The sequence below is a fragment of the Otolemur garnettii genome, unplaced genomic scaffold (genome assembly GCF_000181295.1).
Source record: "Otolemur garnettii isolate 467f Iridium unplaced genomic scaffold, OtoGar3 scaffold00007, whole genome shotgun sequence".
Taxonomy (NCBI): Eukaryota; Metazoa; Chordata; class Mammalia; order Primates; family Galagidae; genus Otolemur; species Otolemur garnettii.
In genome coordinates, this window is record NW_003852402.1 from 19,277,016 (window position 1) to 19,302,243 (window position 25,228).

At 41.6% G+C, this 25,228-nt stretch overlaps 1 protein-coding gene and 2 non-coding genes across 3 annotated transcripts in view; 2 read left to right on the forward strand and 1 right to left on the reverse strand.

The window, feature by feature from the left end:
• Nucleotides 1–25,226, reverse strand: part of CHPT1 (choline phosphotransferase 1) — a gene marked incomplete at its 5' end in the record, with an annotated part of 33,863 nt that extends 8,637 nt beyond the window's left edge. Inside the window, 3 exons of the mRNA XM_023509204.1 lie at nt 7,879–8,023; nt 8,279–8,426; nt 25,071–25,226. Coding sequence (XP_023364972.1) covers nt 7,879–8,023; nt 8,279–8,426; nt 25,071–25,226 — 449 coding nt within the window. The remainder of the gene's footprint in view (nt 1–7,878; nt 8,024–8,278; nt 8,427–25,070) is intronic.
• On the forward strand, nt 12,829–12,930 carry LOC111723040. Its single transcript, XR_002771668.1, has one exon. It is a non-coding gene; the product is annotated as a U6 spliceosomal RNA (small nuclear RNA).
• LOC111723050 lies at nt 15,042–15,171 on the forward strand. The gene has a single exon (XR_002771677.1). It is a non-coding gene; the product is annotated as a small nucleolar RNA SNORA3/SNORA45 family (small nucleolar RNA).
• Nucleotides 25,227–25,228: the final 2 nt, after the last annotated feature.

Here is a 25,228-nt window from a genome sequence, read left to right on the forward strand (position 1 = left end):
CAACTCCTGGGCTCAAGCGAGTCTTCTGCCTCTGCCTCCCAAGTAGCTAGGACCACAGGCGCCTGCCACAACGCCCAGCTATTTTTTTTGGTTGCAGCCATCGTTGTTTGGCGGGCCCAGGCTGGATTCGAACCCACCACCTTGGGTGTACGTGGCTGGCGCCTTAGCCACTTGAGCCATAGGTGCTGAGCCAAGTCTCAATTTTTTAAATAATTATTCATTACTCTTGTAAATCAGGAAACAATATAAAGATAGTCATAGGATTTAAGGCAAATTCCGAAACACTCCCTAGTCAATTTTACTTAAAAAAATAAGGAAAATTCCAACAGTTTTCCTTTTTGGTACTAATAGTGTAGTTTTTGTTCTTAATAACCATTTTCCCCCAGTATATAAACATGTTGAAATTTCTCTTAAAAAACCACTAACCAACCAACGTAGTCCCTCTCTTCTATATTCCTCTGAAGCTGTCCAACCCTCTCTCATTTGCTCCATATTTAACAACCTGCTGACTGAGGATTAGTCTGAATTTGTAGTTTCTTCTTATTTTCTGCATAACCCATTATAGTCTGGCTTTTGGCCCTAGGACACTATTAAAACTGTTTAAAGTAAACTGACTTTAACTTTGTCAAATCTAAAGGATACATTTCAGTAATTATCTTACATAATTTCTTTGCAATATTTAAGATGCTGATAAGTTCTCCTTCTTAAAATAATTTGCTGTTTCATCTATTCCATACTCTCTCTTGATTTTACTGCTTTGCTAGAGCTCTTCTCAGGCTCTTTTCTATACTGCTTCTCCCTCTGTATCTTAAAAGCTGTTTTTTTGGAATTTCATCTGTAATTTTATATTCTCTGAACAATTTTATCTATACTTAAGACTACCATCAAAATGCTAATAACCTCTAAATCCACATTTCCAATCTATATATTTTTTTTCCGGAGTCCCAGATTTTTATATCTGTCTGCCTACTTCACATCTGCACATCTAGAGTCTATAGATTCTAGAGAAATATTTACTGCTCTGAAAATATGTATAAGAAATGTAAGGCCCAGTGTGGTAGCTCACACCTATGATCCTAGCACTCTAGGAGGCTGAGGTGGGCAGATTGCCCCAGCTCAGGAGTTTGAGACGGGCCTGAGCAACAGCCAGACTTTGTCTCTACTAAAAACAGAAAAAACAAGCAAACAAACAAAAAAACCCCAAAACTAGTGGGGTGAGTCTCCCAGCTATTTGGGAGACTCAGATAAGAGGATTGTTTGAGCCTGAGTTTGAGGTTGCTGTGAGCTGTGATACCACAGCATACAACCCCAGGGTAACTGAGTGAGATTCTGTCTAAAAAAAAAAAAAGCAAAAAAACAAGGATTAGATGATAAAATATAACCAGATATGGCAGAAAAGACTCCCTAACTGAAGTTACTCTGGGGACAGTTAGAAGGAGAAGGTGAACTGAACCTTAACTCACAAATAAAAGGAAAATAGGAATAGTATCATCCAGTATTTGGAAGATCAGTGACAAATCAAGATCTCCAGGCTTCCTGGAGTAATTATCAAGTTAGTTGAAAAAAGTAAACTTAACAATATAATGTATGGTATGATTGTGGAGGAAAAGGGGAAAAGTCCAAACATTTATTAAGTACCTATTCATCCTATGAGCTATAGGTCGCTTCTATTTTTTTGAAAAAGGAAATTGAAATGATCTTTTCAATTTGTATTGGAACAGTTGAATATTGCTATAGGAAAAGGACTTCAGAACCAACATTCTTCCTACTACACACTTTGACTTAATATCAGTGTTGCTCTCTTTTTGCATTAACAATGACAGAACATTGTTATCCATAATTTCCATGGGGTATGATTAGTGATGGGAAGCAACTAGGTACGCTGATAAGGATTATAGAACAAACCTTCTCTAGGTGAAACAGAATGACACAAATGCATGCTGAGCTAGGAACCCGATTTCACATGTAGATCACTCACACCACAGATTTTAAATCACACTCAAAGTTTCACCCCCCCCTTCTGTGCCTTTTTAGGATACACTAAACATGATAAATTCTTGAGTCTGGAAAAAAGAAAGCGGAAAGGATATGCTAAAAATCTATTAAATTACACATATAACATTTATGGGAAGAGTAAGGGTGGAATCACTCACCAAATCCTCAAGTATCTGAACTATGAGAAAACAGTTGAAGCGTGAAAGATATTTTAGACAAACCAAAGAATATTCTGTATAATAGTTAATAAACTTAGAGAACTCGTTAACGGGTCCAAGTTTTTAAAAAATTAAAAAATGTTTTTAAAAGGTAAGAAAGATGAACCCTGGGGATATGGTGAGGGTATGCCAACTCCCCAGGTTGTTATCGTGGAGGACAATGTATAATAATGCTATTCCAAGCGTGGTACAGAGTTCGCTCACAATGAAATAATAAGTACAGAAATTGAGAGTAGGTATTAGAAACTTTTGTGGCATTTTTTTTTTTTGAGACAGGATCGCTGTCATTCAGCCTAGAGTGCAGTGGCATCATGATAGCTCACCGTAACCTCAAACTCCTATGCTTAAGCAATCTGTCTGCATCAGCCTCCACACCCAGCTATTTTTAAAATTTTATGTAGAGATGGGTGTCTCATCAAACTCTTGGAATCAGGCAATCCTTCCACTTCAGCCACCCAAAGTATTACAGGCATGAACCACCACACCCTGACTATTTTTTTTTAATTTACCTTCTTCATCATTTATTTATTTATTCATCCATTCATTTTTCAAGGTAGGGTGTCCCTATGTTGCCCAGGCTCGTCTCTAACTCCAGGACTCAAGTGATCCTCAGGCTTCAGCCTCCCGAGTAGCTGGAATTACAGGTGCAAGCCACAGTGCCCAGGGTCTTTTATGGCAATTTGACAGAATAATATTGTTTCTGAATCAAACGAAATATTGAGGGCTATATTTTGTAAGTCTTTGTTTGTTTTTCTATTTTCTTAATTGCATTATTCAACCAGGATAGATTAAGGGGGAGGAAGGGAACTGGTACTTTACTAGAGATAGTTTGAGAAATGAATCTAATACAATATGGAAATTCTTACAGTTTTGAAAGAACAGAAAATTAACACTGAGTCTATAAATATTCACACATGAATAGCAAAATACTACATAATACAAGTTAACACTGGCCTTGAATTTAAAATGTTTCATACAAGTTAACACTGGCCTTGCGTTTAAAATGCTTGGTTTAAATTAGATTTAAAAATTAAGCTTTAGTGGGTGGTGCCCATGGCTCGGTGAGTAGAGCGCAGGCCCCATATACCGAGGGGTGGCAGGTTTGAACCCAGCCCCAGCCAAACTGCAACAAAAAAATAGCCGGGCGTTGTGGTGGGCGCCTGTAGTCCCAGCTACTTGGGAGGCTGAGGCAAGAGAATTGCCTAAACCCAAGAGCTGGAGGTTGCTGTGAGCTATGATGCCACAGCACTCTACTGAGGTTAACGAAGTGAGATTCTGTCTCTTAAAAAAAAAATAAGTTTTAGCATTGTTTGTGCTATTGAATTACATAAGACCCTTGGTACAGGATATAAATAAGATATGCATCATCTCACATGGCAAACATTAGTACAGGACCAGATGGTAACTGCAAATTTTTCTGTAACTGCACTAAGGAAAACATTAATCATTAATTAACTAACATTAACTCCATAAACTATCTTTACATAAACTAACGGAACAACTGAAAATTATAGTTAAAAGGTCAGGAGCAGGGCTCACAGCCAGTAATCATAGCACTCTGGGAGGCCAAGGCAGGTGGATTGCCTGAGCTCACAGGTTTGAGACCAGCCTAAGCCAGTAGGAGACCTCATCTCTAAAAACAGCTGAACATTGTGGTGGGCGCCTGTAGCCCCAGCTACTTGGGAGGCTAAAGCAAGATCACTTGAGCGCAGGAGTTTGAGGTTGCTATGAGCAAGGATGAGGATGCCGTGGCACTCTACCAAGGGCAACAGAGTGAGACTCTGTCTCAAAAAAAGAAAAAAAAATTATAGTTAAAAATAGTTACTAATGTTTTGTGGTTTAAATGATCTCCTTCAGGGTAACAAATGAGTACATGTACTGAAATCTATGTTTTCAAGAGATAAAACATAACAAAATATTCACAAGCAGACTAGAATAGTATAGAATAGTATAGAAGACATTTTTATATTCATTAGAAAAATTTAATAGTATTTTGTCACTCTTCCTTCCCTGCTTACTTTTTCTTTATATAATTAGAAGAGGCAATCTGCCATGAATGCTGAGCTTCCTGGCAAGTTTCTTGCTGGGAGTGTCAAGAATGCAGGATCCTAGATAACTCTTTACTTGGGCCATTTCTCTGGGTTGTGTGTTCAGTGAGCAACCTTGAAGGATGAGGGTACACCTCCCCCAGACAAAGAGCATGCTTGCCTCTGCTTGCTATAAAATGGAGCCATTCCTCAGTATTCCTCTTCCACACTGCAACCCGCTGCAAGTGCAGGGTGTCATCTTGGTCCACCTGTGGTTCCCACAAGACCGCAGGAGGGGAGGAACACGGGAACCTGGCACATACAGGAACCTCTGGCTACTGCTTTTATCCTGAGTAATAATGTTGTCCTTTGCCTGCCTCTGACCCAGGAGTTCCTGGTCTCCTGTCAGCATCCATGAAATACTAATAGGCTTACTTTGTCGCTTTTAAGTAGGATAAAATCCCAGGTCCCTTACAGTTCTTGACAGACAGCACTAATCACCATCCAACCCATCGTCTGCAGCACTGGTGGGTTTAGCTGTAGGTTTCTCACTAAGTTCCATGCAGGCAGGACTTCTGTCTGTTTTGTTTACTCTCACCTTAGCACCTAGGACGGTGCCTGGCACATAATGAAAGCTCTAAGTATTTGTATAAATATTGCAAAAATATTGTATTATAACATTGTATAAAATATTGCAGCAGTCGTCAATAAATGATGCTACTCTCCTGTATGAAATTTACTTGAACTCAATTTCTTCTATGTACTTATTTCCTTATGGTATCAGTTTCTTACTAATTAATTCATAAGATATCTGTTTTTCTTTTAGTAGTTAAGAGTTATTTTTTAATGTCACTTATGAGAAAGCAAACATATAAAACATATTGAATTAAAATAAAAATAGCATGGCATAATAATACTAACTTTATTACTGAGTACTTCCATAGGGTGACCAGATTTTAACATTGGTAAAGTGGAACAACATGGGGGGGGGGGGCAGGGCAGGGCCTGACAACAATGCAAACTTTGATAAGCAGTTCTTGATAATCACTTCTCAACAATTATTTGTTATTATTACAGTTTAACATTATAAAATTAACAAAAATAATATAAAACTCATATTCTGGCAAAATAGCCACATGGCAGCCGAAAACCATATATTCCCTTCCTGTTCTCCCACCTGTTCGTGCATTCTTTCCAAAAATCGGGACTTTTTTAAAATGCTGCAGGACCCAGAACAAACTGTTAAAAAGTGGGACTGTCCCGCCAAAAGTGGGACATCTGGTCACCCTATACTTCCATGTTCTAGATTCCGTACTATCATTTACATATATTATTATTTAATTTTCACAATAAACTTTTAAGACAATTATGATGACTACCACCATTTTATGGAATAAGAAACTGAAGAAAATGAAATTAATATAATATATTTCAAGTCGAATAACTGGTATATTGGAGCCAAGATTTGATTCTACCCAGTCTCATTCCTGGGCCTGTACTTCTAACTATTACCCTTAAAGCAGAATCAATATTAAGAAATGACTTAAATGGCTTTAAAATTTAGAAAAAAAGAATATATTTAGAATAAATATTTTAGAAATTATTTAAATATTTTAAAATTAAGAATAAAAGAATATATTTAGAATAAAATTTAGAAAAAAGGCAAAATACAGTAATATTAATAAAACTTTAATTTCTTCAGCCCAATTAAACAAACTCATCTGGCATGTTTTTTCTTCATTCTTTCAGAAATGTGGGAAACAACATAAAACAGTTTAAACCAAGAAAATAGTCATAGAACAAATCTCCACAAGTACATTCTGAGATTGTTAAGGCCTGGTTTCATGTATCTGTATTCAAATACTATATACACTATAAAAATTAAACTCAAAAATTGACAGATTTTCAGGAAATCCATCCTAGTCAAAAAAACAAGTGACACTGGCTCTGTTTGTAAGAATTTCTGGAGGCTTGGCTGAATGCTCTTCCCCCATCTGCCTGGCATACCCCCATCCACAGGTGACTCATCTTTGTACTGCCAGGCCTAAGCACATATATGGAGCTCTCAATCAATGGCAAGTGAGTATAAACTAGGTCAGAAATATGAACTAATTCGTTTCAGAAAGATTTTTTTTTTTTTTTTTTTTTTAGACAGAGCCTCAAGCTATCCCCCTGGGTAGAGAGCCATGGCATCACAGCTCACAGCTCCATCTCCTGGGCTCAAGCGAGTCTCCCGCCTCAGCCTCCCAAGTAGCTGGGACTACAGGCGCCCGCCACGACTCCGGCCATTTTTTGGTTGCAGCCATCGTTGTTTGGCAGGCCTGGGCTGGGGATTCGAACCTGCCACCTTAGGTTTATGTGGCTGGCGCCTTAGCTGCTTCAGCCACAGGCGCCGAGCGCAGAAAGATTTTTAATGAAGTTAGGAGTTGAAAGGTCAAGTATTAATCATGAAATAATAATGATAATGACAATTAACCAAAACATTACATTGTTAGATGAACTCCAGTTCACCATAGTAAGTTCAGATAATCAGAATGCACTGCACTTTGCAAAGCTGCTTTTCTGTTTTGCCTCAGGGCTTCTGGAAACCTAAAGCAAGTCATTTTACATTTGGAAAGGAGTATATTAACAGTGTCATAGAAGCATTTTCTTATCTGTTTAATAAGGATAGAATATCATCCCTAAAACAAGCACTATATCTTAAACGTATTTTGTATCCTTCCACAGCAACAGATACATCATTGATCCCACTGTGTTGAGCACCAATCACTGAGGGGTTGGGAGTCAAATAGACTTGAGTTTTAATCTCAGCTCTACCACTTATTGGTGGTATATTTGCACCACCTCATCTGTACAGTGGGGGTGATACCCACCTTTCAGTGTTAATGTGAGAAATAAGGCAGATGACGTAGGGCACTTCGTAAGTGCTCAACAGGTAGTAAATACGATTAGTCCATAATTGAGATCAATGTGAAAAACTGCCTAGAGCCTGCCCTCTGTTGAACGATCCATAGTTTTGAGCTTCTCCCCTCATTTCTCATTACGGAGCATTGAAGTGGGGCTAAAAAGAATGAGCAGACATGAGAAGCCAAAGCCAAGAACGAGCAAGTGGCAGATGGTTCTTAAAGGAGCAGGCAGAGAGGAAGCTCTATGAGAAACAGGAACAGAGAACAGCGTTCTTGCTCTGTGCACTACTTCCTAGGGTCTCATGAGAGGCCCACATACTGTCTAATGCTTAGCTGGAGCGTTTACAAGGTGCTTTTACAGGAGCTCGCCAATTGTCTCCCACAGCTGAGAGGCCCACGATCACCTGTTGTTGGTGACTGCTGTCAAGGGGGTTCCCCTTTGGGGTACATGAAGATTTGACCAAAAAGGACCTTAGACTCCATATCACATTATTTTGTTATACGTATCAAACGCTGCTTATTTAATTGCTGCATATCCTGTTTCTATAGTATTCAGGTCCCTTATTTTTCTTTTTCTCCTGTCTATTGTAAGCTTGGGCTAGTAAGTCGGAGAAGGGGAGAAGAAAAATAAAATTATTATCAAATAATATTAACTATATATATGACATGCAAATTACCCAAGTCTTGGATTATATTTTTAAATGTACAACCAAAGAACCAAAGAAACACACTTACTTTCCAAATCTCAACACGCCTGAAACGTACGTCTGCCAGTGAGCACAATAGAACATGAACATCCCGATAAAAGAGCAGAAAAACAACCAGTCAGGGTGAGTTCCTAGGCGAGCAGCAACTGAAGCTCCCACTGCCATAAACACTGAAAGAGACATGATTTAAGAGCCATTAAGAATTAAAAATACTTAATAAAACAACTGTCCCATGCTGCTTGCAAATACAGGGGAATAATCTTGGCATTAAAATACACTTAACAAAATGAATTCTTGAACGTACTTTTTAAACACACTATGCAAAATTCTTCCCCCAAAGTGGACTATTCAAACAGCTCAGTTCATTTTAGTTTTACAGTATTAGGACAAAACAAACAAACAAATATGTATCTGCACCAATTTACCTGTCGAAAGAGAGTCACAACCATGGTCAAAGAGTTCCCCTAAAGGAGAACATGAATTTGTTCTTCTGGCTTGTTTCCCGTCAATAGCATCCAGTGACTGGTAGATAAAGAGTCCCAGGGCACAGAATAGGTATGTCCAGTATGGTGCCTAAGAATAAATGTAAATAAGACAGACAGTTAAGTGACAGCAAGATAGCTTCTGTATAAAAATAGCTTACAACCCATTTTCTTGGGTTCATACTTTGTATCATCTCAGTGTATTATAAAGAACATTTATAATTTTCCTTCTACGGATATGAAATTGGGTAGCGGGTCACAGAAGTCCATACTGTGAGAAGCACAAAGTTAAATGGCTCAAGGATTAGGGCTTGATCTTGAATCCTACTCTGCAGCTCTTTTTTTTTTTTTTTTTTGGTAGAGACTTTATTGCCCTTGGTAGAGGGCAATGGAGTCACACAGCTCACAGCAACCTCCAACTCCCGGGCTTAGGCGATTTTCTTGCCTCAGCCTCTGTAGTAGCTGGGACTACAGGCACCCACCACAATACCCGGCTATTTTTTTGTTGCAGTTTGGCCTGGGCTGGGTCTGAACCCGCCACCCTATATGGAGCTGGCGCCTTACCCAGGGAGCCACAGGGGCCACCCAAGCAGCTCTTTTAATATAATACTACTCATAGATGGCACAGCTTTGAAACTATGAAAGCTGTATGTCTTTTTTTGCTATACAAAAAGCCGTTAGAGGCAAACTACAGACATCTGCTTCCATTCCTGATGGAGTATCGGGAAGTGGATTTACTCTCCCACTTTACATAATCAGGAAGGCAATGAAATATATGAAATAATAGTCCTCAGACACTGCAGCCAGCACAGGCCTGCAACACCCAGGGAGAAGGGAAACCAAGGAGGTTGAGCCCTACAGTTCCAGCTTAGCGCCCAAAGTCAGTTTCCAGACCACCATGCAGGGATGGGACCAGAACAGAGCCCAGTCGTCTTGCTGGGCTGAGAAGAAATGTGTCCGTGTTCAGGAAGGTCAAGGCAGCTGGAATTTGTGAAGCCGTGCGGGAAGGAGCACAAGCTGTGGAGGTCCACAGAAAGGCAAAACTACTCGCTGACCTGAGCCTAAATGAGACAAAACTACTAACCCAGGCTGGACAGAGATGTCTGGAGTGTGGAAGGAACATCACACAATTCCTGTAGCTCATCCAAGGCTGGGCACTGTTAATACCCAAGGCATCAGGCAGACTTTTCAGAGTGTACAGCCCTAGCAGCTCAGGCTGGTCTCAAACTCATGAGCTCAGGCAATTCACCCCCCTTGGCCTCCCAGAGTGCTGGGATTACAGGCATGAGCCACCACACCTGGTGAATCCACCTATTTTTAAAAGCTTATCTGGAAACTATGCAACAATTTAATAGAGAGCAAAAAGGTAACTGGAGAATCGTAACAGCAGAAGAACGAAAAGCAAGCAAAGCACAACCCACCTTTTTGAAAGACTCTGGAAGTATTTTCCAGAGAACAATTCTGTTAATCCTTTTCAAACTAATAATTTTTTTTTTTTTTGAGATATTGTCTTGCTCTGTCTGTTGGGCTAGAGTGCCATGGTGTCATTGTAGCTCATAGCCTCAACTTTCTGGGCTCAAGTGATCTTCCTGCCGCAGCCTCCCAAGCCTGCTGTGACTACAGGGAAGAGCCACAGTAATCAGCCTTTTATGTCTTCTTTGGACATACGAGGCTGAGATATTCTGGTCCTTTTCCCATTTATTTATTTATTTTTTGAGACAGAGTCTCACTTTATCACCCTGGGTAGAGTGCCATGATGTCATAGCTCATAGCAACTTCAAACTCTTGGGCTCAAGTGATGCTCTTGCCTCAGCCTCCCTAGTAGCTGGGACTACCAGTGCCCAACAAAACACCTACTAGTTTTTAGAGACAGTGTCTTGCTCTTACTCAGGCTGGTCTTGAACACCTGAGCTCGGGCAATCCACCTGCCTTGGCCTCCCAGAGTGCTAGAATTACAGGCGTGAGCCACCCTGTCTGGCCTCTTTTTCCCATTTTTTAATCAAGCTATTTGATTTTCCAATATTGAGTTGTATGACTTCATTATAAATTTTGGATAGTAAGCCCTTACCAGAGATGCAGTTTGCAAATATTTTTCCCCAATCTGTAGGCTGCTGTTTCATTATGTTTTCTGTTTAGTCCGCTATGTGGAAGCTTTTTAGTTTGATGTAGTCTCATTTATTTATTTTTGCTTTTGCAGTCTAAGCTTTTGGGGTGATATCCAAGATAGTGCCATGGCCAGTGTCTAGGAGCTACTGTGTCCTATGTTCTCTTCCAGGAGTTTTAGTTTTATATATTAGATTTTTTAAACATTTTTTTTGTTATGGTATAAGGTAAGGGTCCAATTTCATTCTTTTACATGTGGAAATCCAGTTTTTCCTGTACCATAGTGCCTTGTCAAAAATTAGTTGACCGTACCAAGCTAGCAAATTCTTATTTTTCTACCATAAAAGTATTTAGTTTTAATTTTGATGACCAAAGCAAAGCTATACTTTAAAATATGTATAAAATTGGAAGTTCAAGTTATTAATCTTTCTATAATGACATAAAATGTCATTTTTCTCTTCTCTATTTGCCATCAAATACTCTTCTCCCCAAATGAAAAACTTCTGGAAAAGAAACTGTCTTCCCTGAAGGATCTTCCATTTCTCCCTTCTAGTGACTTTTTATACTAAAAATCTGAGCTTCTCAAGGAGTACACCCAAAGGTCAATGTTAAAAACTTAACTCTGACCTCTGACTGAGAGACTGGCTGCAGGCAGGTGTACAGGTTCAGGTGTTAACAGAAATTCATGCTTAGATAAATTTGTTTATTATTTGACACCACCGTTGGGGGTAGCCTCTGCCCCAAATTACATCTTGCTCATTAGAAAAAGGGAAATGAAGACTGTTTTTATCACGTTATAATTATTTTGTTAGGATTTTAGAGGGCTTGAGATGTAAAGTTTATTTATTTATTTGAGACAGAGCTGTCATCCTGGGTAGAGTGCTATGGCATCACAGCCCATAGAAACCTCCAACTCCTGGGCTCAAGCGATTCTCCTGCCTCAGCCTCCCAAGTAGCTGGGACCACAGGTGCCTGCCACAACGCCCGGCTATTTTTTGGTTGCAGCCTTCGTTGTTTGGTGGGCTCGGGCAGGATTTGAACCCGCCAGCTCAGGTGTACATGGCTGGCGCCTTAGTCGCTTGAGCCACAGGTGCCGAGCCAAGATGTAAAGTTTAAACAAGGAAAGAGGGACAGGGAGAATTTAAACAAGGAAAAAACAGAAGAGGTTTAGGCAGAAACCCAGGTACAGGCTGGAAGGTGAAAGGTTCTCATGGGTCATTGACTTGCATCCGTGTTCCAGGAACAGGTAATTGTAAGAGGTAAGGTTATAAAAGAGGTAGGAGCTTAAACAGTACGACAATGAACACTCTTAGTGTATTATTTTATTTGATCCAGAAATCCACAGAGGTAGGGCACTTATCCTGTTCTTTATGCTAAAGATGAAAGTGAAACAAGGGAGGGCAAGCAGTGAGGCTGGGCCATAAAGCAAACCCAGGTCTCCAGACCTGCACCTTGATATGTGATCTACTCACCTCAGGCTACCCTGCCGCACCTGAATTCTTGGAAAACTACCTGTTCCATGATATCTGCTAAAGGGCCCCTCCCGCCCACACAATATCATTCCAAGTGGTATGACCCCCAGGGAGTGGCTGCAAGCCACAGGGAGTATCCCTGCTTTTACCCCCAAGGAGGCACGCTGATCTGCCCAGACCTGGTTGGTGCCTTTTCCAAGTCCTCCCAAGGTTTCCCAGGCTTCCCAAGGCCACAGGAGCCATCTCCTTCCCTTCACTCACCACCTCTGTTCCCAGCTGGAAGCTACTAAAGAGTTCCCATTTTCTCAACTTCTCTAACTTCTTTTCTCTGGAAACAGGCTGGGGTCTACCTTGGCCAGGCACAAGAGAACACCTTCCTTCCAGGAGTCTTTCCAAAAAGGGTACGTCGCAGAGACTCCTAGAGGAAGCAGGATCTATAGAGCCACCCCAACTCTAGTTTCTTTTTTTTTTTTTTTTTTTTGAGACAGAGCCTCAAGCTGTCCCCCTGGGCAGAGTGCCATGGCATTACAGCTCACAGCAACCTCCAACTCCTGGGCTCAAGCGAGTCTCCTGCCTCCGCCTCCCAAGTAGCTGGGACCACAGGCGCCCGCCACAACGCCCGGCTATTTTTTGGTTGCAGCTGTCATTGTTGTTTGGCGGGTCCGGGCTGGGGATTCAAACCCGCCACCTTAGCTTAGGTGTACGTGGCTGGCGCCTTAGCCGGTTGAGCTATAGGCGCCGAGCCCCCAACTCTAGTTTCAACGGGAACTTATTCCTAACAGTTTTAAAATGTAAGGACGGCAAAATTAGGCTTGGATTGTATATCATAAAGTCATAAGCAAGACATCAGACTACTTCTGTACAAGGAACCTATTCCAAATGGTAGAATTTCTCCAGGTAATATTAAACTCTAACACTGAACACTTCCACAGCACATATAATAAAATTAGAACAATACAGAGATCCGTGTGGCCCCTGCTCAGGATGACAACGCAAATTAGTGAAGCTTCCATATTTTTATGGCACATCTCCTGGTTCAAGGGCTCAACTATAACTTGGACTTTACCTAAACAAGAACAATGCAACCTAATAGTTTGTACCCTCATATTAATTTGGAAAAAAAAAAGTTTTCAATTATATAGTTTTTAGAATATCTACCGTATCTTCTTTTTCTTTTAGAGACAGAGTCTCACTTTGTTGTCCTTGGTAGAGTACCATGGCATCACAGCTCACAGCAACCTCCAGCTCTTTGGCTTAGGCGATTCTCTTCCCTCAGTCTCTCAAATAGCTGAGATTATAGGCGCCTGGCTATTTTTCTGTTGCAGTTTGGCTGGGATCGGGTTCAAACCTGCCACCCTCGGTATATGAGGCCGGCGCCCTACTCACTGAGCCACAGGCACTGCCCAGAATGTCTACTGTATCTTTAAGATCAGAATTTAACAATTTTTTTTTTGAGACAGAGTCTTACTTTCTTGCCCCCAGTAGAGTGCCATGGCATCATAGCTCATAGCAACCTCCAATTCTTGGGCTCAAGTGATCCTCTTGCCGCAACCTCCCAAGTTGTTGGGACTATAGGCACCTGCCACAACACTTGGCTATTTTTTTAGAGACCAGATCTGCTCTTGCTTAGGCTGGTCTTGAACTCCTGAGCTCAAGCAATCCACCCACCTCAGCCTCCCAGAGTGCTGGGATTACAGGCGTGAGCCACCATGCCTGGCTGAGTTTAACAATATATTATAGAAATTTTTCCAAACATACAGATCTACATTTTTTTTAATGACCACCTGGTATTCAATTATGGGGCTGCATCATAATTTAATAACATCCCTAAGAGTGCCTTTTATTTGATTTCATGAAGGGTTATCATAAGTTTATTCTAGAAAACAAAATAATTACTAAGAATCAATCATAAGCGCTAAGCATTAAAAAGAAGAAAAGCCTCCATTGTTACACTACTGAAAAAGAGTGAGTAGTTGGGAAATTTTCACTTTTCTAGTCAATTGAATTACTTACAGGATTCTATTATTCACTATGGGATTAAAGAAAACGAAGTCATAATTCTAAAGCTTCCTCAGTGCTTTCTGGCAACACTAATTATGAGACAGAAGCACAAACAAATTAAACTAACATCTTAGCCTAGAAGCTGTATACCACTACCTTAGTTAGCCTCTGAGGCACAAAGCTTGTACTGGAAAAAAGGGAACTGAAACTCTGGAAGTCCATTAATGTATTTAATTCTCACATAGGATCTGCTTTTCCACCTGCAATCCACAGGTGAACAGCAGCTCTGAGAAATCCTGTATTCCCTCAGCATTCCCTGCAGAAAGCCCTTCAGTACAAGAATCTTAATGTTTCCATATCAAAGACAAAGGGACGGGGCAGGCCGGCGATGGGTGATGGGCGATGGAGGGATCAGAACTCCCGGAGAGTGCACACTCTTGCTTGCCACAGCTCTGTGGCTCAGACATAAAGGGGAACAGTCTAGGACTGTCAGCTCGTCTTCTCTGCTCCACGCCGCCTCCCCAACCAAATATCCCAGATTAACTGTGCTCCTCCTCTTTCCTTCTGACTTAACAGACTTCATTTTCTAGAGCTGAGTTGACCTGAAGCAGAGCAAGAGCAGGGACAGGTCTCACTCACTTACTGCTGCTCCCGGTCCCCCAGCACTTCGCCTGGCACAGACTGTATGTCCAGTCAGTATCTCCCAATGAATGGACCAAGTGTGACAATAAAGGTCTTTATCCCCAAATAATTTTCAGTTTGTATTACAGGAGCATTTGGGGGCAGGGCCTTCATGTGCTCTAGGCTCCCCTGGCTACTCCAAGTAATAACACTTTCAATCAATCCACGGGCCTTGGCCTCCCAGAGTGCTAGGATTACAGCCGTGAGCCACCGCACCTGGCCAAGTTTTTAATAACTAGAAATTGAATCATGATGATGTTCTATTTTATTCTTCTTAAAGTGATAATTGTCTTTCTTTGCCTGTGACCAATGATTTGATAGTAACAATCACCTTACTGGATAACAAATGATAAGGTAGGAAAGAATGTGGGTGATTTCTAACATACCAGAATATGAAATGTAAAGTACCTCTCTCTTCAGTTGTACAAAAATTCAAAGCTCCTCCTAAGATGGCGGCTAGAGCCATGCTTGTATATTGGTTACTGTCTAAGTGTGCTAGAGTCCTCGAGGAGTAACTGCTGACCTGACCCGCTGGCTCTGGCCCTCATGGCACAGCCAGTCAGCAGGCGAGTGACAGGGCTTCAGACTGACCTGCACAACCGTCAGACTCACTTCTATCCACAAGCTAAAGAATGATACAACTGGTTCTTTAGAAGCCCTCTGTTAAAGGAGTGTGTAGATTTCCCACAGCGCGCTGTCAAGTGGCTTTAATTTTACTCTTAACTTCCTCAATGATTTATCCTGGTTCTATGAAATGAGGCGAACTAGTCTTTGTTGCTTTCTAAAGAGTTGTTTAATTCATCAAACGGACTGTATGCCACTGTGTGGTACTCACTATTCTGCACCAATGAACAATTTCTACTGCAATGGGAGATAACTATAAAGATAATAAGCAGAGCTTCTTAATTGGAGTGAGGTTATAAGAGTGGTTAAAAAACATTCTCCTGAGAAAATAGGTTTTACTTCACTTTAAATTTTTCTTCTTCCTTTTATTCTGTTTGTGGATGATGGGAACATTTCAACTTGGCCAATATAACTCAAACGGTCTTCTGACATTCAAATATATCCATGCGTGAAAACGAGTTCTAATTACCAAGAAAGCCAACAGAGGGTAGGTCATGTGGTTTAAATGTAACCAGGCCCCGTGAAGCAAGAAACCAGACGCAAATACTGGAAGCTAGTCTGTTTGCTAGGGGACTCAAGTTCCGTGATCAGAAATAAGACCCTTAGAGAGATACCTCTAGGATAGGGTGACCAGATATCCTGCTTTTGGTGGGACAGTCCTGCTCTTTAACAATTTGTCCCGCATCCCGCGGTGATTTAAAAAAGTCCCGATTTTTGGAGAGAATGCACGAATGGGCGGGAGAACACGAAGGGAATATACGGTTTTCGGCTGCCATGTGGCTATTTTGCCAGAATATGAGTTTTATATTATTTTTGTTAATTTTATAATGTTAAACTGTAATAATAACAAATAATTGTTGAGAAGTGATTATCGAGAACTGCTTATCAAAGTTTGCATTGTTGTCAGGCCCTGCCCGCCCCGGCCCCTGCCCCACCCTGTCCCCACCCCATGCTGTCCCGCTTTACCAATGTTAAAATCTGGTCACCCTACTCTAGGACCAAGAAAGGTCCCAAGCTGGCCTTGAAAATGAGTGTCAACTGACCTGTTGGGTACACAGACTATTCTTGGTTCTGGGAAAGCAATAAAGACCCATCCTCCATCTTTCTTTATGGCTGCATAGTATTCCATGGCAAAAAAAAAAAAGACCCCATCCTCTGAGGGACAAGCACTCTGGCCAAGCCACAGGGTCTGGGGAGGAGCACAAAGAGGGCAGGAAAGCAGAAACCCACTAAAGTGAGAAAAACAGGAAGCATTCAGGCTCAGTTTCACTTCCTGGGGGAATGGGCCTGCAAGCAGAACTTTCAGCCAGGAAATGAATCCCTAATTGCACAAATGATTGGGCTTTATATGGCCACAGAGACAGCCTCTTTCAACACAGCTAGGGTTATTCTGGGGGTGGGGAGACCCATGAATTTAGTCACCCCAGGGTCAGTCAGCCAGGAGGGAGGTTGTCAGTGCATTGTGGGGCCCTCCTGCAGCTGAAGACAAGAGGGTGGGACCTAAGTAGAGGGGAAACAGCAGCTCTGGGTGGGAAGTACCAGTACTCTGGTCTGCAGGGGTCCAGGGCAGGGAGAACCACCGGGGTTGGCACGAGAATGGTAAGAAATTGCATCAACATTATGCCGCTGCAAGAAAAGAGTCCCTGTTACATAAAACAAGAGGACCAGAAAGAAAAACTACAGAAGAAAGGAAAAGTGACTCTCTAGGGACTCACAAAGGCCACAGAGCTTTGGTTATGGGAAAACTGAACACTATGGATCCTGGACGCTGGGTGCACAGGGTACCAACCACTAGAGACAGAATTGGGATTCCTCCAGAAGCTTATCCATAGCAACAAGTCTCGCAGACCAAAGCGCAGAGCAGAGGGAGGGATCCAGGAATCCACTGAGGCAGTCCTCCTTCCTGCAGACACCCCTTATTATAAATCTAAATCTGCAGTATGAACAATGCACCAGCCTTTGTTACTACTTATTTTTATTAATTCATTCACTTCTTTTTTAAATTTCAGATTAACATGAAGGTACGTACAATTAGGTTAGTTTTCTGCATCTGTTAGGTGGGGTCCACGTTATAGTTATGCCTGACCCATAATGTGTGCCATGTGCCCTTACATTGGCCTGTTAGGTGAGAGCACACCAACCTCCCTCACTGCTCCCCTCTCCCTGTTCTCTCCTTCCCCACTTAATTGTGTTTTTCTCTTGTGTGGGTGTGTATTTGCTCATCTATTGGTTTCATATTAGTATTAAGGACCTTGGATATTTGCTTTTCCATTCTTATGGTGTTTTACTAAGTAGACTGTTCTCCAACTCCATCCAGGTTAAAAGAGAAGATGTTTCCATCCTTTTCATGGCTGTATAGTATTCCATGGTCTACAAATACCATAATTTATTAATCCATTCATGTGCAGATGGACACTTAGGTTGATTCCACATCTTTTCAATTGTGAACTGAGCTATGATAAACATTCTAGTGCATATGTTATTATGATAAAATGATTTTTTTCTTCTGGCTAGATACCTAGTAATGAGATTGCGGGATCAAATGGAAGGTCTACTTTTAGTTCTTCAAGGATTCTCCATACTTCTTTCCAAAGAGGTTGTATTACTTTGCAATCCCATCAAAAGAATAGCAGCAGTCAAGTCACTTGGGAGGAAATTAAACACCCAGAGATCTGAACTCGACTTTATACGGCAATGGACATGTTAAAACTAACTCTGAATCAAAGAGAACACACATGATCAATTATTTAACCAAGGTATCATATCTCTTTCTATATGTGTGTTTGAATGAGGACGCCTCTAAGGAAAAAAAAGAAAGGACTCAGAAAGTGAAGGATATGTCTCTGTTTACTGGCCAAACTTCATTTACCAATTTACCATCCTGAAATACTGAATTTTCTTAGGTCTTCTGTAAAGGAAAATGCTAGACTAGATAGTCTCTGAGGTGCATTTCAACTGTACATTTGTGATCTAATTTGCACTCGGCCCCATCTTTCATATGAGGATATAACCTTCTCATGGGCGGGATGCATGTACTCATCTAAATACCTTTAGATGAGGAAAATCAACTGATGAGCTCAATTCTTCCTATCAAGTGATAAGTTACAGAGATGGTTTCAGAGGACGAATATACATGCCCAGGGATCTTCAAGTACGGCCTCGGGACTTCACTTGGTCCCACATCCCTGCTCTGCCACTTACCTACTGAGTTGGCCGAGTTACCTAACTTCTCAGTGCCCCAATCTCGCCAATTGAAAAATGGCCATAAACACTATATACCTGTCTCACTGTGAGAGTGAAATGAAGTATTACATGTAAAGTACTTATAAAAATATCTGGCATACGTAAGGACCTCAGTACATGTTAATTACTGTTACTCCTATGACTGATACGACATCGGATACTTTCAGGTGATTCAGATATAAGTCTTTCATTTTAATAAGTTTGCATTTATTTTAATGGGTTTTGGAGAAGTTTAATATACTTTGAAAAAGAGCTACTATATTGGATCCATGATTTTACAGATATTAAGCCTTTGAATGAGTCTAAATTTTTAAAAGGAGGTTGATTTAAAGATGGCATAAAAAATGGTAAATACAGCTAATACAGGTAATGCACCAACACAAAAATCTTCCCAAACTAAGATTTAGAAAATACTGGAACTATACGATGCCCATTATGTGAATTTTTATACTTAAAAAAAAATGGCCTTGGGTGAGTTGAAATGTATGGAAAAGGGCTTTACATAACTAATATCTAGTAAGTCAGCTGGTAACAGGAGATTTCAATTATCCAAATACCACTGACTTCTTTCGTTCTTCAAAAGAGTAGAAACTGCATTTCTAAGAGGCAGGAGGAAAGAAGATTTGAAGATAGAGTGTACATATGTGAAAAAATGTAGCGCTGAGATGCTGTGGGTGGTTGTAACCAGACAGGTGTTTCTATGATGGTTACAAGAGAATTCATAGAGTTTCTAATAGACTGCTAACCTGACTCTGGAAAGTGTAACAATTAGAAATGGCTGATTAACCCTGTTCTTGCAACTGCTCTAACCTTATTATGCACCTGTGATGTGTTCAGACATTGTTTACTGGGAACCTGTGGTGGGAAGGGCATTTCTTTGTTTACAGAGGGAGGTCCCCAGATGCAAGGCTCCAGAGGAGGCTGGTGGTCAGGAAAGGTAGGATCATTCTCTGTCAAGCCAATCTGGAAGGTCCTAGGGGCTTGCTGGGTTCAACCCAGACCTTTGACCTCAGCTCAGTTTAAGAACCAGCATTTGAGAAGAGCATACGTATTTTCAGGAAATGAAGCAGGTCATAAGCTGGGGGAAGGGAAACCAGACTCTGCCCATGAATGAAGTTAAACCAGCACTCAGGGACAAAGGGGCTTTCTCATGACCGGAGAAATCTGTACCTTGAAATGTATTTTTTGTATTTGTTCCAGGTTTTCTTCCTCCTTAGTCCTTAATAGAATTCTTGTTGAAAATGAAGTCAGCCTTTCCCTGTGCTAAGGGGAACTAGAAGTGAATGGGGCATGAAAGTGAAAGAATCCCCAGGGCACATCTCTCACCCACACCAACTGCACTGGCTGCTTTGGCACCTGTTCTGTTCTTTAACTTCTCAAAATCCAAGTGGTTGACTTATGTCCCAGTCAAGTGCACCAGCAGTGAGATTTAAAGCCCTTGCTAAATATCACAATGCCATGTTTTATCTGCACTTGAAATGGAATTTTAAAGGAGAAACAACTTATTCCTCAGGACTAAGGAATTAGTAAAGCCTTAAAGGATCAAAGGGTCAAATCACAAAGGGTAGCCACCTCCACTTTACCTGAAGGGGCTCCTTCTAGGCAGGGCTGGGACTGGGGTGTGGCAAGGAAGTACCAGGGCTGCTGAATTTAAGGCTTTCGCTCTCAGCCTTCTTTCATTTTGAGGCCCCCTTTTGCCTCACCCTGAATCCCTCCCTGCTTCTAGAACTTTCATTTCCTACAAGTCTGGAGTTTATATTTTGTTTTAATAAAAGAGGTCCCTCCCTTATAAGATTCCCACTCTAACAAATGATTCTTGAAAAGTGAGCTAGTTTAAAAAAAAAAAGAGGTAAAAGAATGATAAAAAGGAAATATACTAGCTCTTAAAGAAACCAAATCTATACAAAATAATCTAAGAATCTAAGTAGAAACCTGCAGGTTATTACCTTTTCTATTACTCCCTAAACATGTGACTCTTTACTGTGTGGCACAAAGGTGACTATAGTCTGAGTTCCTTAAACAGAGAAGAAACCATTTCTTAAGGGCTTTCTGGCTTCCTCAGGTGCACTCACTTTGGGGTTCAACTTATTTTTTATTTTGTTTTTTGGGGATTCATTGAGGGTTGGGGTTCAACTTTCTATCGTCATAAACAAAAGAAATGTTATTAGTCAATGTCCTTTGACCTGTCCCTAAGTTAGAATCAGTCTGGTATAAATACAGTCTAACAGAGACAATGACATGGATTTATATACACAAATCAAGAAAGCAAGACAAGGGTGGCACCTGTGGCTCAGAGTAGGGCGCCAGCCCCATGTACCGAGCGTGGTGGGTTCAAACGCGGCCTGGGCCAAACTGCAACAAAAAAATAGCTGGGCATTGTGGCAGGCGCCTGTAGTCCCAGATACTCTGGGGGCTGAAGCAAGAGAATTGCCTACACCCAAGAGCTGGAGGTTGCTGTGAGCTGTGAATCATGGCAATCTACCGAGGACGACAAAGTGAGACTCTGTCTCTAAAAAATAAATAAATAAATAAGAAAGCAAGGCAAAAACATTTAAGTAATAGATAAACACAAATAAGTAATAGAGAGAGTCACACTTTACACCAGTCAAAAAATAAGTGCTTGGGCTTGGTGCCTGTAGCTCAAGCGGCTAAGACGCCAGCCACATACACCTGAGCTGGGGGGTTCAAATCCAGCCCCCGCCCACCAAACAACAATGATGGCTGCAACCAAAAAATAGCTGGGCCATGTGGCAGGTGCCTGCAGTCCCAGCTTCTTAGGAGGCAGAGGCAGGAGAATGGCTTGAGCCCAGGAATTGGAGTTGCTGTGAGCTGTGATGTCATGGTACTCTACCCAGGGCAATAGCTTGAGGCTCTGTCTCAAAAAAAAAAAAAAGTGCTTGGACTGAGTGATAGGTAGTAGGAATGCTACTGGGCTGGAACTAGAACTAGATTCGAATCACTGAGTTACCCCCCCCACACACACGCACACACACACATATATACACGAAGAAACTATTACACAAGCTCTAAGCATCTGTGATTCTAGTTGAAGATTAGGTAGCCAAGGAACGGGGGCCAGGGGCTATATACTCGGAGTGGTGTTCAGGTAGAAATGCTTCATCAAAGTGAAGAGGACACAATTCAGTTCTTCTTTTCTGCTAACACTTGCTTACTCGCCTTCAAACTATCAAGGCCAAACAACTGGTAAGTCATCCAAGAAAAGTTAAAACTGAGTAAGAGTTGAAAAACAACATCTTTCAAGATTACACTGTATTATTTCATTCACACCGTCAATAATGCAGGAAATACTTACTAAACATTTGCTTTATGCAAAGCATTGCGCTAAGGATATTATACAAATGAACAATTGCTGTCTCAACTTAAAATCTGGTAGGTGGCCCTGCTCATTAAGGATACTTCTAACCAAAATAAAATTCCACAGGAGAGCTACAAAGCTCTACAGAGGAAGCACGACTTTCAGGCTTGGAATCCCAGTCCCCAAATAAAGCTATGTGACCCTAGCAGTGGCTAATTTCCCTTCCGTTTACCCATCTATAAAATGGGGCTATTAATAGTACCTTATTCACAAGGTTGCTGAGAGGAACTTAATGAGATTAAAAAAAAAAAAAAGGAGCTTAAAGTAATGCCCAGTGCACAGTAAATACCCACTAAATGTTCACTGTTATTGTTATTTATAATGGGAGTTTGGAGGATTCAGTGATTGATTCGACTTGGGAGAAGGAAGAAAAATTTCATAAGGAGGTAGTGTTAGAAATGGGCATTGAAAGACGGGTGGGTGGTTGGGTCCATGGTGCAAAAGAAAGGAAGAGGTTGGGGCAGTGCCTGTGGCTCAAAGGAGCAGGGCACTGGCTCCATATGCTGGAGGTGGTGGGTTCAAACCCAGCCCTGGCCAAAAACTGCAAAAAAAAAAAAAAGAAAGAAAGAAAAGAAAGAAAGAAAAGAAAGGAAGAGGAAGGAGAAAAGAGGGGGGTGAGGAGAGAAATCCTTGTACAGTGAGTAGTTCAAATTGGTTGGAATGGAAAAGATAGTTTGCAAGACAGTTCAGAACACCATTGCAGAAGCTTAAGATAAATCACAACTTTTTCTTATTCATTTCCTTTCCTCTCCACTCGTGTTGTAGAAATTAAGAAAGTTAAAAAGCATATCCAATACTTTTATTACTACAGATACACAGTCAGCATTATAGCCTATATGAATAGATAAGCCCAAGATCTAAATCCAAAAAACTCTGTGCTTTTTTTCCTGACTCTTTCTGAAAGTAATCTGTCAAGTATGGAAAACCACTATGAAGCCTTAAGTCTGAAAATCAGAAAACAAGTTCCAAGCCAGGTTAAAGTCACTTACCCTCTCCGGGCTACAATTTCCTCTTATGAAAACATACATTACTGTTACTTTAGGATAGCTGGAGAGGAGAAATACTGAGACGAGGGAGAAAAGGCCATTCTAGGAAAGTAAAAAACCTGCCCACCTCTTTGGGTTGATACAAGACACATATGAGGACATGGAGGTGAAAGCACTTTATATACCTGTATTATATAAAACACAAGATATTTTTCTACATAGCACACAGAAAAAAGCAAGGACTCCAAATGAGAAGGTGGCAGTATACAGTAAAAAGAACATGAGCTTTGGAGTCAGACCAACTTAGATTTGAACCCTACCTGGTCCTGTCATTTACTAGTTCTGTGACCTTAGAGCAGAACAGTGCCTAACTGCTATGCCCTTCACACTACTGCTGGGACTTTACCAAACAAGCAGTGTGGATCCTGAAATGGTATTTCCACTGTTTCCGTCACTTAGAAGCATATGCAGGATCTAATGGCATATATTTTGAAAATTTTTCTAGTTTTATTATTTTAACCCTGATATCCCCTTGTTGGACCATTCTAATTTTTTATTTTTTTTTAAGTGCTTCAGATCCCTGCAGCCATCTTCCTTTTTCCCTCATGAGGCTGAGCCTAAAAACTAATCATAAATCTCTCTCTTCCATCAAGCACCCCTCCACCCCCCTATAAAGAAGTCCCAGGACTTGTTCGTATGCCCTGCTCTTTGTATGTTCAACAAATTGTTCTTAAATTAATAGTAACACTGGCAACATCAGAAATATCCAAATAATGTTAGCTGAATTTAGAACCAATCGAAACTAAACTTTTATGCATTTCAGGGCACTGCTTAATAACAGTAATATTTTTAATGCATTGACTAATATTTTTAATTTACTGAGCAAATTATAATTCCCTACATTTATGTGCAGATAGCGTTTGCTTCCCGCCGCATCCTTGAGAAACTGGTTTAAGAGGCGTTGTTTTCTATTTGACACATGGGAAAACAGACTTAGCAGGTCTGTGGCTGCTGAGCTAGTCAGAAGCCAACCCTCACTTCCAACGCAGGGTCTTTTCATTCAAATACACTCTGGGAAATTCTGGAAACTGGGGAGCAAAAGCCAAAAGCTAGAGCAGCTTCCTTTTTCAAACACTATGTAAATGAATAGCAACGAGGAATAACAATGAGAATGTCTGCTAAGAAATATATAGTAAACACACCAGACAAATGTCAAGGTATTTTTTTCAATGTAGCCTCCATGAAATATATATATATTTTTAAACGGATGCACGAATGTCAGGCATAAAGTAGTTCCATTGTATTCTTGCTATTCAACTTCAACTCCATTAGTCCGCCACTGGATTGATACTCAAAGATAATTATAAAGGGACTTCACTATTAGGAGGGCAAAGAAAGAAATGACACAAGTTGCCAAGTAATATTTATCACTTATACTATAAGCTACAGATGGGAGTGAACCCGGCTCTGCCCTCTAGCCCACCACACCCAGCCCAAGGGTTGCTTCTGCTTAACAGTTGTCCAAAACCCACATTATTTACTGTTCTTTTTGGATATAGATCAAATGTAACTATTGCTAATAAAATCTGGTGGTTTTTATGATCCCTGGGTCGTGATAAGGATTATCATCTTGATTACAGTTTGTTTTTCATGAAAAAGTCAATGAAGCAAAGAAGACGTCTCTTAAAATTACCTTGTCTTTGATCAGTATCAGCAGTAATTTCAGGATCACTAGCACAACCTTAGAGAAACGGACGGTTATCAAAGTATCGAAAGAGCATCTTAGGTTTGGCCAACCCCGCCGCAAGTCCTGTGCCAGGAGACAGGGGTGTTCAGTACCCGACTGCAGGTTCACCCCAGAGGTTGGCACCGGCCGGGCAGGCTGTCCTCTGGCTCAGGAGAGAGAATCTGTGTGGGCATGGGACTGGGGCAGTGACCTTGACAGCCCCTCCGCTGCACAGGGAGGCGGGGAGGGGTCACGGGGCGGGGGTAGCGGCGTGACAGTCTCTCCAGGCAGCTCGGGAGAGGCTCGGGGCGGATACCGCGCGGGGGCAGTGGCCGTGTCGGTCCCTCTGCTGCCCTAGAGGCTCAGCCGCGCGGGGACTCCCCGCGCTCCCCAAGCGGCGGGAGGCGCCTCCAGAGACCCGCTCGCAGTGCACCCGGGGAACTTGGGGCTCCTGGGGACAGCAGGTGGGGGTTCCCCTCCGCTGCCGCCGAGGCGCGGGCTGCGGGCGGGCGGCTAGCCCTACCTCCTCGGTGGCCGTGGGGCAGTAGGAGATGAGCACGAGCGTGGTGAGCATGTTGATGACTAGCCCGAGGAGGGTGATGGAGTTGGGCGCCATCCAGAGCGGGATCCACTGGAGCAGCCAGGTCCAGTAGAGCTGCAGAGGCGGCTCGAGCAGCGAGA